The sequence below is a fragment of the Diabrotica undecimpunctata genome, chromosome 1 (assembly GCF_040954645.1).
Source record: "Diabrotica undecimpunctata isolate CICGRU chromosome 1, icDiaUnde3, whole genome shotgun sequence".
In the NCBI taxonomy this organism is placed as follows: domain Eukaryota; kingdom Metazoa; phylum Arthropoda; class Insecta; order Coleoptera; family Chrysomelidae; genus Diabrotica; species Diabrotica undecimpunctata.
In genome coordinates, this window is record NC_092803.1 from 113,203,397 (window position 1) to 113,220,797 (window position 17,401).

At 33.3% G+C, this 17,401-nt stretch overlaps 1 protein-coding gene across 4 annotated transcripts in view; it reads left to right on the forward strand.

The window, feature by feature from the left end:
- The window catches only part of LOC140452725 (LIM domain-binding protein 2-like), a 230,145-nt gene that overhangs the window by 27,887 nt on the left and 184,857 nt on the right, over positions 1–17,401 (forward strand). For all 4 annotated transcript variants that reach the window (XM_072547058.1, XM_072547049.1, XM_072547057.1 and 1 more), the window contains exon 2: positions 9,608–10,220. In XM_072547058.1, the coding sequence (XP_072403159.1) occupies positions 9,608–10,220 (613 nt within the window). The remainder of the gene's footprint in view (positions 1–9,607; positions 10,221–17,401) is intronic.

Here is a 17,401-nt window from a genome sequence, read left to right on the forward strand (position 1 = left end):
ACGGTCATTTGACAGAATGCTGTAATATGCAGTTACCATGCTGTCGGCTAAGGAAGTCATAAATGGTTAAAGAATACCCATCAGATTTCAAAGTACCTATGTCCCCTTCATGTAGTCAACCGTTTTAATCTATTTTACCATAAAGTAAGCCATTAACCACCCCCTTTATAGCCGATAAACTTTAAATCCCAAACAAGATGTTCATTTAAATGAATCCATTCACTTTTAAACGAAAAAGTTCCATTTCATTTAATTGGTCCGCAATATTCCCAATTCATCACAGCTTAACTCGACTATTAACATCCTCATTTACGTTTTCATTGCTTTCCTTTGAAATACATTAGTTTTTATGCCCAATACTTTATTTAACTCGCAAAGTGCTTGACTGACAAAAATACAATAGATGTCAAAATGAATCAATTAATGCAATATAGGTACTTACTTAAAATAAGTTTTAAAACGAAACACTAAATTAGAGCATACTTATATATTTTTTTTTGCGACCATCTTTCAATAGAGAACTATGGAATTCCCTTCTTCTTACGAGTTTTTAGACGTTATAATATTAAATTCTTGTAAGATACACGATAACTTGTAGCAGAAATAACTAAAATATCTAAACAGGTCATACAGAAGAGGAAGTAACAAGCTAACACTTCTTCTTCTTACGATGCCTATCCGTTCCGGATGTTGGCGATCAACATGGCTATCCTAACTTTGCTTGCTGCTATTCTGAATAGTCCGGTTGTCGATGTATTAAACCACTTTCTCAGGTTTTGAAGCCAAGATTATCTTCTTCTCCCTGGTCCTCTAAGCTAACACTAGAAGAGATAATCAATATCACATTCATATAACTATTAGTCTGAAATATACTATGAATACTGCTACACTATAAAACGTAATTGATATTCGCTCCGTGCGTGACTGACGCGACACCTACCGCCTTCATCTGACAGTTTTGGACCTACCAATTTTCAGGTTAAACATATGACATATGTTTGACATTGTTAAATACAGGCGAAATTGACAATTATTAATAATTAACATTTTAATTATATTTTTTCAGTTTATGTACAAAATAAATGTATTAAAAACTGGGTTTCTCAAAATTCATCATAATTAAAAACAGTAATAGTAAAAGTTATGATATAAAAGCTAAAGTCATCAGGCACTCTGCAGTTAGCTTGAAGCCTTATAAAATATCATTTAAGGTAAATTATTTAAATATTTCCTATTTCAATTGCATAAAAATGAGGTTATGTGATATTTCCTTTTTCATATTAATAGCACGGATCCATCTTTTTCTTTTCTCTAATTTATATGTAATCTTTGGGAACCTATAAAAACTACACTTACTAATTTTGCTATTATTAATTAAATACGCAACATGTATTTGCACACATTTTTGATAAAATTTATGCGTAAAAAGATAGTGTCCAATTTTGTCATATTTCGCCGCTACGCACGCTGGCATCATTTCAAGGTACCCCTACCATGGTCACGCACGGAGCGAATAAGGAATAATTTCTGCGAAACCTTTAACATAGCTGGAGACTCATCCTCTAATGCTTAAAATTAGACCAATCAAGTCAGTAAAAATAAGAATGTTTTCGTCATAACTGTATAGACGGGTTAGACAGTTGAAATGTGTAGTATGAGATAATACAAAAGAAGGTAAGTTAAACAAAGACGTCTACTCTACAACAAGGTAATGCGTGACAGTGTCGTTTAGTGTTTTTAGATTTCTAGATGTGAAATAGTGTGGAGACGATATTGCAAGAATTTTTATTTACCCGCCAAAATACTTACAAGTCGCTTTATATGTGAAACATGCATACAATTATACACTGATCAAAACGAAAAAAGAGCCGCCTATAAAACTTTTTGGTACTGAACTGTAAATTTTCTTGGGGAAAAAAGTGATAAATGTGAAAAATTCGATTTATTTTTTAATAACAGCGTTGCTAAAAATTGTTTTAAAACTAATAGCAAGTATGGGCTCCTCTAACTCGCCGAACTTTTACACAACGTTCGGGCATGCTTTCAATCGCATTTCGAATAGTTTCTTGATCTAGATGTTGTTCGTATTCTTCCACGAGAACTTCCTCGACATATTGCAGGTTTCTTAGTGGCTGACGATCCGTCAAGCACTTTCCGAGTTTATTCCAAATGTGTTCAATGTGATTTAAATCTGTACTTCTTGCTGACCACTGTATAACCTGAATATTTTGGGTAGTCAAATAATTTTGCACTATCCTGGCCACCTGCGGTCTCACATAATCTTGCTGAAGGATAAATTTTAAACCCATATTTTCAGCAACTGGGATATATGGTTCAAGAACTTCGTTAATGTACCGCTCTGCCGTAGTCGCCTCTCGCCGAATAACTACTAGGCCAGAGCGGTTATTTAAAGTTTTCCTACCCCAAATTATAATTGAACCTCCGCCTAAAGCCTGGATTTCTTGAATTGTGGAATCCAAAAAGCGCTCGCCTGGTCTTCTCCACATTTTAACACGTCCATTAACATGATTTAAAAGAAGGCAGGACTTTTCAGTAAACATAACATTACTCCATTGTGCCGTGGATTACGTATAGAAGCCGTATAGTCGATTACATATAATTTGAGTAGTCTTGTACCCATAGCTTTTACCAACTCATTTTGTAGCGTTCGAGCAGTACTTCGGCGATCTTCAACGGCCCGTAGGTGTAAAAGTCGATCCTCCCTATTAGTTATGCAACAAATGTCATTTTTTGAACATTCGCGAACACGAATGCTAGTGCGAATATATGCCACCGACATTCGCGAATAAGAATGCGAATATTCCGTTTTTTTTTTTAATTTGGCAATTTTAATTGTTTCCAGCACTGCCGGCAGTTTCATTTGCGCGAGGTGTTAAGTTAGATAAGTTCAGATAAATTTAGTAATTCAGCAATTTTCAGAATAAAATTATACAAATCATATTGTACTGTATTACATTACAGTGTAGTGTACAATATATATATATATATATATATATATATATATATATATATATATATATATATATATATATATATATATATATATATGTATGTATCTTGTTCCGAAAATTGCTGAATTACAAAATTACAATTACTAAATTTATCTGAACTTATCTAACTGAAGTCAAACTGTTTGTTTGTTTAAACTCTACATAAAAACACATAGACTATTTTTAGTTTGTAGTTGAATAATTCTTAGCTTTGTTAAGATGATTGTCTAAGATTAAAAACTTCAGGATAATACAGGATAAACAGTTTCAGAGAATAATTTGTTTTTATTTGTTTACATCGCATCATTTATTTTTTTGTTTTCTTATTTTATAGTTTTCTAAGCTTGTAAAATAAAGTGCGTTTTCATAATAAAAAAACTGAGAAGTGAATGGATTTTTATTTTATTAAATGAATCTTCAATTTTTTTTATATTCATATTCGCAAAAAAATTTGCGAATGCGAATGTGCAAAAATATGCGAATACTCGTTACATCACTACTCTCTATTAGCTGTATGTGCCCTTGCACGATGCGTATAAGGTTGTCTTCCAATAACTCTATATTTCTGTCGTACGGCGTCTTGAGTACTTAACCTTCTTGAACTAAGATTATTGTTGAAAAAATGATTCCAAAATGTTAAGTTTTGCTTTTTTATTGAATAAGTACAAAAGAATCGAACATAAGAAAATTGTTTTTTTTCTTTCTTTTATAAAAACTTTGTGTCTACTGGGTGGACGTACATATTGAAGTTTCTACCTAATTCAATAAACTATTTGCATTAAATTCCATCAAAACGAAACATGCAGGAAGAAGAGGAAATAACAATAGTCCAGTTACAAACAAACAAAAGTTATATTTGGGCCGACTTTTATCCTAAAAGTCAACACAACCCCTTCTCGGGTGAACATTTTTAAATTTCAAAATTCATTTTAAGCAAAAAATGTTCTGTATAGTTTTTTCGAGAACTGAATTTTTCGAGTTGATTTGAATATTGATTTTTCATCTAAAATATGCATTTTTTTCTGATAAAGGTTTGTTATAAATAACTAACATATCTTACATTTCAAAAACACAATCATATTAATCAAAAATTAACCTCTTATACAAATACCTTTAAAATAAGCTTTAGTAAAAGCCGTTATCGTAAAAAATAATGACGTTATTATAAAAACAAAGTTGTCATCCCACTCTCTACGAAATAAAATTAAAAGTTTAGATTTGAAAAAAAATTGATTTAATTTGAAATAAAGAAATAAAAAAGTTGTCCATTTTTCAAAATATTGATTCATTTTTATTTGTAAACTAAAGGAGATTACCCCCCTTTCGGATTGGGTATGTATATTAAAATAAAAGAAATGAAAGCAAGTGGACTGTATAAAACTCTATTTTAAAAAGAGGTGAAATTAAACATAAATACACATAACCCAATATACAACTAAAGAAGGATATATTACTTAAAAGAAGAAGAATATATGTAGTACAAACTTAAATATTAATCAATACGTAACGACACACAAAAAGAGAACCATAAACAAACCATAGATAGAAATAATACTATACAAAAAAGAAATAAAATATGAATATATATGTCATATAAAAAAATTGATATTAAACGTGAAAGAGTGAAAAATATACGCACATATTATAATATACTTAATTCGTAATAAAATGAATAAACCTCGTTAATACAGTTACACAAAATGCAATCAAAAATATCATATATGAATTATATCAAACTCAACTCAAATTATATATTCAAATACAAATATTTAAACTCAATTCAAATTATAATCGGGAATGACATATTACAAAAAATAAGAATAGAGTAAATACTACACAAAACAAAAGCAAAATGTCCAATTGAAAACGTTTAATGTTCTGAATAAAGTTCAAAAGTTCAAAATCGCGACACAATATGTAATAATTGGGCACCAAATAAACGTACTTAGCCCATGCAGCAACAAAATTATGGTATTGTTCCTTACCCAATGAGAAGATGGCACTCCGGCCACCGCAAAAAATATGTCTTCACCGACGAATAACAGGAACCACACAATTCCTAATGTAACTTTTCTGCATCAAAACGACTTCCTCGGTCAAAGGACCGATGCTAAGTGTCTTAGGTACTCTTAACCCAAACGCACACACATGTGTGTGGTTTGAGAGATAAAACTCGACTATGATTGTGTAGATGCATCGCTTATCTCCAATACACATCTGTGTCATTTTGCAGATTGCCCGTCTCGTAGCATGTAGTTTTTAACCCAGATGCATCCTTAAACATGAAATCTTGATATACGGGGAGAATTAAAACTACCATAAAGTCTTAATATTTAATAAATGTTTATTAACAGTTGCGAAACTGCAACACAAAGGAGTTAGACTTAGTACATGTTGCAACTCTGATAATTCACTGCAACATATTTTTTTGAACAATTACATATCTTAAAAATTAAAGAAGTTATTGTAAAAAATCTTTCACGCTGCGAAATTTTCGCAGCGTGTAAATATTCTCGAATCTATTTTTGTACTTTTTATACCTTCATTCAACATTCAGGAATAATGTGAAGATGGATAAAATGTGAATATTCTTTGCAACTAGTAAAAATAATAAATAAACCTGCACCAGGAAAACTCCTTGTACAATGTATAACAATTTGCAATTCCAAAAAAAGATGTAGTTCTGAAAATAAAAAAAAAATTAAAAGCTATTCATGTTTCAGGCATTTGTCATAACGCGTAGGTGTTAAGGGTTGAAAGTTTAATTATATCTCAAATATTATAAATAAAAAGACAATTATACTTTTATTATAAGTATATCGCCAAGTATTTCAAACTGTTTAAAAGTATTTTTGTTGAAATTTCATTATAAGAGTTCGTTTTTAAAAATGCAATTGTGAAATAAAACTATATGTAATGAGATGTCTGTAAAGTTAGCATATTATCCATTTTATAAGGACGAATTCAAGCCAACACTATAATTTATTGCTAATTTATTACAGAAAGAAAAAATTTATTGCTGTAGCCGTTTCCGAGAAACAGTGGGTATGCTAACTTTACAATAAAGCTGGCATAGCAATATCACGGCAAGGAAAAGTTTACCACGCTTACCCCTGGCTTCACCATAAAACCCCCTTGCAGGGGGAAAACGAAAAAAACCGATTTACCAAAAATCTGTACGCTATAGAAAAAAACGATTATTAGCACTTTTTTTGTTGTTCTCTCAAAAACAACGCTTGAAGCGACCGACGATTTTGAAAAATGCGTTTTAATGGTGAAGAGTGCCACTTTTGTATGGAATTTTTGTATTTTGCTCCAAATGCAGTCAGTTTCTATAAACCTGTTAAATAAATAAACGTGTCGCGATTTTTGCCATTTTTTAAGATTCTCATGAGATTATAAAATTTATCAATTTTTAATTTTAGGGGGAAACCCTGAGGTACGAGTGGCGAACTTTTTTGGGCCCTAGAATTGACATTCTCAGCCAAATTTAGCTTTCATATTGAGACCATTATCCGTATTCGTGCCAATAATTGTATCGCAAAAAACAAGCAAGAACCTCTTAAAACCCACCAAATTTCATCTACATATCTCAACCAGTTCAGAGGAATAAATAAATCGTCAATTTCTAAGAAAAATATCAACACCCCTTATCTCGGAAAACGAAGAATTTGCAGACATACGTTTATATAGCAAACTTTTGTCATTTTTTCATGCAGAATCACTCTCTGATGTTTGATGCAGTTATTTACTTGTAAGGTAAACACCTTGGATAGTATACAAATATGTATTATGTAACAATAAAACACAGAAAACTTTGTTTTCCAAAACTTCCACAAATTTTTATTTTAAATTATTATCACTACAGCTGTTTCGGCTGATTGCCTTTCTCAAGTGATCTGTTTTTGGCATGGGTTTACACTTTATAGTCTCTAATGAAATAAGTTGAGGAGGGGAGAACTGTTTGTCTCAAGCTGGTCATTCAGAATTATATCTGTGTTTTTTAATTTGTTGATTTCCATAGATTCTAACAAAGATAGCTTAAGGCCTTTATTTTGAATGTGTAGAATTTTAAATTCGTCATCAAAAGAATGATTATGATCTAGAAGGTGAAGTGCGTATGTAGAATCTATGTATGATCATAATCATTCTTTTGATGACGAATTTAAAATTCTACACATTCAAAATAAAGGCCTTAAGCTATCTTTGTTAGAATCTATGGAAATCAACAAATTAAAAAACACAGATATAATTCTGAATGACCAGCTTGAGACAAACAGTTCTCCCCTCCTCAACTTATTTCATTAGAGACTATAAAGTGTAAACCCATGCCAAAAACAGATCACTTGAGAAAGGCAATCAGCCGAAACAGCTGTAGTGATAATAATTTAAAATAAAAATTTGTGGAAGTTTTGGAAAACAAAGTTTTCAGTGTTTTATTGTTACATAAAATGAATTTCCATCAACGGTCGAATCCATCAAATATGTATTATTCAAATGGACTAAAAACCAACACTTTGAACCTCTGTAGCGTAGCAGAGGTAGCAGAAAAAATTGATTTCTAGGTCTTGAGATAATGGGAGCTTTTGATTACCATGACCAAAGCTACCTCTGCAAAGTTTCAGATAATTTAACTGAAACCACTTTTACATAAGAAAATAAATATGAGACATATTTCTTTTATGTGACCAGGTCTCGCTACCGTACATTATTATTGGCCATATTCGGACGCGAATATGAAGACTTAAAGGAGTTTCGCACTGTAAAACATGTAGTTTTTTATTTTGTTCATTATTTCATATTTTCATTATTTAATAACATTAAGAGCTGAACATTGAACATATTATAATTGATGTCTATATTTTATCATCCAATTTATAGATGGCATATAAAGAGAAGGCGTAAAAATTTATAACCCGTTAACGTGATGGTACTCGTAAAATACCGCCCACTGAAAAGTGGAGAGGACAACTTTCCGATCACCGTTTTTTTAGAATGTAACTTCAAATTGAAGAGTGTTGGAAAAATTTGTAATAGCCGAGTGCTTTGATGGCACGCAAAACCTTCCATTTTTTTTAAACTGTGATTAGCTCGAGAAAATAGTACGAACTCTACTATTTTCACTTCCGCAAAAATAAATTAATTAAATTTTTCCATAAAAAAGTTATTGAATTTTACTATTATTTGTTAAGAAATATTTATATTTCAACAATTCATGTATAGTATTTATATAAATACATTACCCACAAGCCACCAGGTTTTGATCTTCCACGCAAAACATGGTCCACTCTAAATAGGATCCGAACCAGACATGGCAGATGTGCATACATGCTACATAAATGGGGAAAGAACCCGTCTCCTCAATGTGACTGTGGGGAGAACCAAACCATCGACCACATTATTCAAGAGTGTCTCTCAAGATCCTACAATGGTAGCCCTGAAGACTTCCTGTTTGCAACTTCAGAGTCAATTGATTATATAAATACACTTGATGTTTGTTTGTAACTATTTAAAGTTTGTCAAATACCTATATTACTAGTGTTTGTGTATTTGTTCTAAATGTGTTGTAATTGCCATACGATAAATAAAATAAATATAAATACATAATATTAATTATAAAATAATACTTCAAATGTGTTTATTTAAATTAAAATATGAAATGACTTAATTTTTAATGAGTCTTTACACTCTCTGAATAAATGGTTTTAAAATAAATTTTGAAACCAATCTGTTTGTATTTAATAAGATTTTTTTCTTTTTTTTTTTTAAATATTAAATTCAATAAAAAATTAGATTTATTTTATTAATTTATAATAATTTTTTTATTAATATACATTAATCAATAAAATTTAATCGTTTGATTTTTCCTGGAGATTGCCCGAACAGAACACCCATTCACATAAAAAAAAATTTGGCACATGTACGCTATATCCTTGGTGAGTTGGCAAAACAGACTGAACGAATGACAGCCAATTTGACAGAGCTTCAATATCATGGCCGCTACCAACTGTCGAAGTTCAGAAGTCCCTATTGGAGAACCCATTAGATTTACGCTAACTAAAATAAAGTTTTGATTTAAATTAATGGATTCCTTCGTGACAATAAATGAAATGCCCATTGCATAAGTTTATGCAGGATTGGCAAAACGAAAGTTTTTTGATGAACCTTATATTGATTATAGGATCAAAACAAGTACTTATATAAAACCTAAATGCAATTTTTACGAAAAACGTATTTTTGTAAACACCATAATTGTAGCTAAATGAAATTTGATAGTGTTATATGACTTGTCGAAAAAAAAAAAAAAAAATTAATAATTAGTATATAACTTTAAAAAATTATTAAATAAAATTCACACTTTCCCATTGAAATCTTTTTCACAAATTTTTGACATCAGTATAATTCAGCAGACAATGTTTTTTTTTAATATAATACTGTATTGTATACAAATCGAACCAAAAGCATAATTAAGTGAATGGTTACATTGTTGTAACCTCTTTACGAAAATTATATAAAAAAAAACAGTTTGTTAGTATTGTATTGTAAGTACACATATTGTTACAGTAAAACTGTTTTGTATATTTTTCTTGTTTCAGGCCCTAGCCGTCGAGTAGCGCCTTCCATCACGCTGCCAGTCACCCTGGAGGACCCTGCCACTAATTGGAAGGGACCGCCGCCCGGCTCGGAACCCCAGAGTTTCGCTCAAGGGCCAGCCAACTCGTTTTCAGGGCCACCGGCTGGCTTCCAAGGACCCTCGCCTTTCCAAGGCCCACCGGCGGGGGCTGGGTCGCCAGCCGGTGCACCTCCTTACCAGGGGGGTCCTCCACCGGGTTCAACTACACCCCAATATACCGCCTCACCAGCTCCATCGGGTTCTTCGACCCCTGGACCTGGTCCTCCCCCAAACGCGGGTTTCCCACCTCCTAATAGTGCCGGACCTCCCTATAATGGCCCCGGACCGGGCCCTTTTGGCTCCCCGTCGGCGGGGGGGCCACCGTTCGGCCGTCCCGGGTCATCAGGACCTCCGTTTGTTGGTGGCCCGGGACCAACAGGTAATCACTTTCAACATTTCGGTCCCGGTCCTGGATTCGGTATGCCACCGGGGTCACCATTCGGGCCTGGTCCAGGACACCCCATGTCGGGACCCATGGAGCCGGCTCATGGAATGATGTCCAGGCAGATGGGTGGACCTATTCCTGTTGAACAAGGGTAAGTTTTTGTTTTGTTTTCTTCCTACAAAGTTGGTTTCTAAACCGTATTTAAAGCGTTGAATTGTAAAATGGGATATGTGCCTAAATTTTAATATACAGATAATTAAGAAAAACTTGTAAATTTGTAAATTTTCTCTCGAATATAGGTCTGTAAAACTTATAAAGTGACTTGAGAGTTTTTTTTAGTCAATTGTCTTGTATAATAATGGCTTTTCTGCCGGGGAAAGTTTTTGTGTTTAGTTGTTGTATTTAGTCTACCCACTATAGCTCAACAATCTTGGTATTCGAGAAAGATGCTTTGCTATTACAAATCCTTCTTCCAACAATCCTAAAATCAATAACTTACAAAACATTATCTCAAACAATAACAACAATAATTGCATCAATACACATAAAAACTTTATATTATTGGCATCCGTTGGTTTTTCTAAATAAAGATTGTCACTCATCATTATATTGGACAGAAATATTAATATTTACATATTATTAATAGGTATTCTCTACACAGTCTATAACAGCGACCTCCTACTTCCCCATACCTCGTCTGAGAGTATCCTGCTATACGCTGACGACACGGCCTTGTTCTGCTCAGGTCAACCTAGGACCAACTCTATAGAACGCTCTGTATTTGAAAATGCACAAGCACAACTCGACCTTATAGTCAAATGGTGCAAGAAATGGAGAGTAACTCTAAACCCAGCAAAAACACAACTAATTATATTCTAACACCCAAAAAGCCCAGCGCTTGAACAGGAAAACCACATACTGCTCACCAGAGAAAGGGTCAATTTCAGACCGTCAGTGTCCTACTTGGGTGTCGAATTTTCAAAGACACTCAAGTGGAACGCTGACCTACGAAACACCCTAAAACACAACTAATTCTGTTCAAAAACGCAAAAAGCTCAGTGCTTGAACAGGTAAACCACATATTGCTCAACAGAGAAAGGCTCAATTTCAGACCGTCAGTGTTCTACTTGGGTGTCGAATTTTCAAAGACACTCAAGTGAAACGCTGACCTACGAAACACCCTAAACAAAGCGAAAATCTACACTTTACTAAACAAAAAACACAATCAAGTCATGGCCACTGAAAGAAAAATCCTGAGGAGGATTATGGGTAAAAGAACTTGATTATCCGTCAGCATTATTTCACCATCTAGCAAACGTAGACTCCATTCATGATAGAATACTTAGCCTAAACAAGAGATGCTTTCTCCCATCATAAATGGCTTGAACAACAGAGCAAAGGAGGTTCTCAAAAAGACATGCCACCGACGAAGACAAAATACTCACCAGATTCCCTAAAACTAAAGTTCCATTCTCGCCTGAATATCCTAGAAACAACTTCGCTAAAATATAGCAGACAATAACCTGCATTTGCTAACAATGCTGATTTAGGAGCCGTTCCTAACAACACTTAAATTGTATAAGTAGTAACTGCATGGAAATACAATGTAAATGGTAACTATTATAGTAATTTAGCCTTATAAATAATAAACTAATAACTTTACTAAACTAAACAAAATTGTAACTTAACGGCAGCATAACAACATCCACCTGAGCAAGTACTGTGAGTAAACAATATCCAAAAACCAGCTTCTACCACAACTTCCAGCACCAAACACGATACTCTTAATCCCCCTACCAAGACTCCCCGCAACAAAAAAGGGGGTACCATTCCTTGAAGAGACTAAGGCCTATAACGAGGTTGTCATAGCATATTCGATTCTATTCGTCATAGTGAAGTCATCATAGTTGCGGTTATACAAAATAACAGCAAAACTCATTTTAAAAATCGATCTATTTAGGTGTTTTTTACTTAAATGATACCTAACGGAAAAAATTTGGTGTTTCCCAAAAGGTCATACTGTATGTACAGGGTGTAAAATCTTCTAAAGTCGTGTGTTGGATTCAGAGTAAAAGATGATTGCCCTGTCTAATAACTAAAACCACCCTAAGCCGCACACGCGTGGCTAGTCTTATTTAGACCGCCCTACCACGCATGCTCGGCTTCCTGTACTGTATGCACTGCACTATGTTCCGCATTGTTGTCTTTTTTAAAATTCTAAATGGTGTACTTATGCAATTTGTGTGTTAAAGCAATGTGTTTATTGTTCGCTATTTCTCAGATTTCACGTTCATATTTATTAGAGCGGTCCGATAAATACTTAACCTGCAAAAGAAAAACGAAAATTTTGGGAAGATTGACGATTTATTTCTCTACATAGTCTCATTTTAGCTCGATACGTTTGACCCAGCAATGCTCCAACTTCATTAACCCGTCTGAAAAATACGTTTTCTCGAGGTCTGCAAAGTAGGTTTCCGTGGTGACAATAACCTACGCAGTAGACTTAAACTTCTGGTCAGCCTTTTTCAAGTTTGGACACAAAAAGAAGTCGCACGGGACCAAATCTGGAGAATACGGTGGATGGCAATTCGACCAATTTCGCCATGGCGACGGTGGAAGCATGAGCCGGTGCGTTGTCATGGTGAAAGAGCAATAGGGTCGTTTTTTCTGCAATTAGGCTTCGAATCGGCACAATAATTCAACGCAATAGAGCCCGGTGACCGTTTTGCCCTTCTTCAGGTAAATGATGTAGATAACCCCTTATAAATTCCAGAAAATAATGGCCATCACCCTTCCGGTCGATAGACAGTCTTTGCCTTCTTTGTAGCCCGTTCGTCGAGTGCCGCCCACTGTTTCGACTGTTCCTTGGTCTCTGGTGTGTACCAGTGGATCCACGTTTCGTCGACGATTATGAAACGATGTAAAAATTCCTTCCTATTACGCTTACATAGCGTCAAACACTGCTCTGAAGTGGTCTTAAGGTTGTGCTGTCTTAGTTATCTCGAGCATCTTCAGTCGGCGGTCTGCCAATACAAAATCATGGATTTTTGTCACGTTATCTTCCGTGGTAGCCATTTTCGGGGCACCGAGACGTGGCTCGTCAAAAACCGACGTGCGATCACGTTGAAACCAAATCCAAGCGCTCTTTTATTTCGTTGCGCTCTTTCCCTTTCAAAAACAAGAATCGAATCACTGACCGATATTGCTCTTTTTCCATTTTTCTAAAATCCGCGGATACGCCCGCTTTCATACGTGGTCAAAACAAAACTACAACTCCGATTCGGCTGAAATTTTGACATTAGCCGTCTACGAGAATGTATTGTACAATAATAGATTTCTCTTGCGATAGTGGCGCGATTGAGCTTTGAGAGAGACTAAGTACTTATCGGATCGCCTACATACATATAAACAGAGTCAAACCAGATCTCTTTTTTTATTGTTTGTGGCATTTACACCCATTCTGAGAAACAAAATTCAGTTCCGATCAGCGTCGACGTTGAGAAGATTTCAGGACGATATTAATTGCATGATATTTTATCAAAAAATGATTGCTGAACAGGGACCTGGACGTTTTCTAATCGGTTTTGCTATTAAGAAGTTCCTTATAAAAATTGTACCCATAAGAATAAATTTAAAATCTCAAATCGACCGTTAAGGAAGGTGACCGAAGTGAAGAGTTTTATTGTACTACTTATATACTTTTTCACAAATTATCTTTAGTCGTAAAATTTATATTTGAACGTGCGAAAAGTTTTTAATCTAAAATTTACTGTAACCGTTCTATGTAATCGATAATATGCAATACTATAATACCACTAACGCCATTTTAATTTATTGGGATCTACAAATTACTTGGTGCCTATACGTCTTCCGCTAAGAGCAAGCTTAAGCGTTTCATAAACAAACACCTTTGACCATCGCAAGGAGGGTCAATAACACTCTAATCCTCTTGTAATCATGTGTACCTTTTGTCAAACGTTATTAAGACTTGGATGCTAAATTATAGTGACAAGATGATTAATTTATCATGGTAATAGCTTTGAGATGTAGATTTTTGTTTTATGTTCATATCATGTGTATATATTATGCGTACTATATGTTAGAAAACAACAAAACGAACAGGTGTTAGGTGGTTTTAATTTAATGAAGATAAAAAAATATTTTATACATATTTTTAGTATGAATAAAACAAGATATTATATTCTGATATATGATTTCTTCGAAAAAAGTGTTCGTTAAATGTTTTTTCTTATAAAGCTCATCATTTTAAGTTCCGAAAGTTCTAACTATTCAACTTTGTTTCTAGTTTTCATCATCAATTATTTGCGCAGCTGTGATAATGTTGAGTTTTCCTATTTATTTTGTTCAATCTCCTTATACCCTTTTTTGTACCCTCATAAGATTTAAATACATATTAAAATTTTCTCTTGTTTTTTTATATATTTAAGTAGTATTAATTCGGGTTTTTTATTCATTCGATATAAATTAAATACATAATATATATTAATTTTTATAATAGTATTAATCTTAGCTCTAGGTTTAATATATATATATATATATATATATATATATATATATATATATATATATATATATATATATATATATTAAACCTAGAGCTAAGATTAATACTATTATAAAAATTAATATTAAACTCACCAGTCTTCCGGGTTGAACCCCGTCGATATCCATTTTGCCGAGCTTTCGACATCCTCTCTGATGTCTTCTTCAGGGCTTCCGAGGTCTCAGTCTCCCGAGCCCCCAGACACTACTTCACTCACTAGTCACTGAACTACTGAGTTCAGAGTTTGGCATATTCATAGATAAAATTTCACCCTGTATACGGTTTTTGAAAACTAATACGAATATTACAAATAGGCAATTAAAATGACATAATGTTTTCCCACAAAATTACTTAACTTTTAATTTAAAAAATCCAATTTGACTATGAATATGCCAAAGTGAAACATAGATTTAAAAAAATGTATCTTTTTTGCAAAAATTAAATATTTTTTAAACAAGCATTTAATTTATAAGTATTAATACTCTGTTTTAAATAGTTTTGTAGAATACTAAAAGATCGCCTTGTACGATATTTGTTTAGTGAAATCGACACATCGATAGAGTGTCGATTTCTTAGTTCAATCTTCAAATTGTCAGAATTTTAAATATTCATTATTATTGGAGTTGTGCCTTTTTGATCATTAAAAAGAGTTTTACGTAACTGTCAAATTCTTGGTGACCTCCCAGGTGTAGTTGGTCAGGGTTATTATTGGAAACAACTTTCTTATCGTGGACTAGGGACGGAATGATGGATAAACACAGTCTCATGCGTGTTTCTTAATAAAATAAATCAACTTAAATAAAAATACAATGAAATAAATTAAAATAAACGAAAATAAAATATATTAAAATAAATTAAAATAACATACAATAAAATAATTAATATAAATTAAATTTAAAACTATCTGTCCGCGCGTCAGTTACCACATCCTGTTTTTAAATGAAGGTTATACCAGAAGGTATCATCTTCGGTCGGTACTGCTCAGAGCAGTTACACGAGTTGTTATGGAATGATAAATGTGTAAAAACATATAATTCAATTAACTGTCAATTTTCATATATATTGTACTGCCTCTATAAGTTTTACTTTCATACGATCTCATAAAGTATTTTTTACTTCTATACAATTTTCTTCTCAAAAAAAATTATAATGACGTAGGAAAATGAGACTTGACGGCACCAACTTCCACATGAAATTGTCATGATACCACCAAATAGCAGTTTCCAATTGTCTAATTGAGGTGTCGTGTAGCCCAATTACGACGAGTCTACTTTTGTTCCGCTGTCTGGCATAGTGCTGGAAGTGGACTGTAAACTGTAAGCGAGAAGACCGCTTTGCTTTAGACGACCGACGTTGGATAGTGTGTACAGATTACTTTGCAGGGCAGTACTACTAACTTGCTGTTGCAATTGACCCGCAGTCAATGGTGGATTAGACGGTGATGTGGACGGGGCACAAGACTTGGGAGATGTTTCATCTGAAATAACCTCCATAATAACCTTCCATAAATGCCTCTGCGAAATAGAAAACTCAAACCTGCCTACATTTATTTAATAAATTCAACAATCGAGGAACTTGTCCTTGATTATTCCCTAGGCGATGTTGATGAATTTTCAAATTGCGCATATCTTCTGAAATATCACTTATGACTAGATCAGAACTAAATACAATTTTGTAAACTGTTTTTTTCCTAAGCTAACCTCAAATGTAATTAACCCTCAGCAGTTGAAAACAATGTGGTCATAGATATTTAAGTAAATCAAGATTTTTTTTTGTACATTAAAAATAGGGCGAGCCAGTAATTTGGCATATACTGTAATATAATTTTCCTATTGTTTTAGTTGTTCTTCTGTTTTTGTTATTACAATAATTTACCAGCAACGCATATATGTACGCTAATTGGATGAATCGTGCTTTGCGTCTGTTTTCGATTAAGTACATTCTACTTCTAACCACTCTTCACTAGCTTGTCTTATTTTATTAATATTTCTTTCTTACCTATGGTATTTTGTGGCTCATTATTTTATTTATGTTCAGGTTTCATGTTAGTTACGATTTAATTCTAACTTTTTTTATTCATGTAAAAAAACATTAAACTCTTATTTAAAGAGGATCGGGAACCACTACCTAACTTCAAATAAAGGGCCATTAATAGCTGGCGTTAAAAAAGCCATACACCAAACCAAAAACAATAAAGAAAGTGGACCAGATCAACTGGACTGGCTTAAATAACTATCAAATGGCAATATAAAAGAGTTCACTATACTATTCTATCAAATATATGATTACCAGCGAAATTCCATGGGGCTGGTTAAAATCTTTATTCCTCTTTCTAAGAAACCAAATGTTAAGAAATATAGCGATTGTAGAGTCATTAGTTTGACGAGCCATGCCGTTAAAATATTACATATTTTTTAAACAGAATTCACAAGAGTAAGGAAATAATAAGAGCAGTTTGCGGAACTAAAGAAGCACTATTTTATATGAAAATGCTCCTTCAACAATGGTGGGAAGTAAGAAAATCCGTATATATATATATATATATATATATATATATATATATATATGCTTCATTGATTTTAAAAGGTCTTTGACAGCGTATGACATACGAAATTAATTACCGACTTTCAGAACATCCAACTAGGTGATACAGACATAAAATTTACTACCATGCTGGAATCAAACAGCCATTGTTAATATAAACAGCAGAAAATAGAAGCCAATATTGAATGAGTCGTAAATAGGGCTGTATACTATCTCTAACCCTA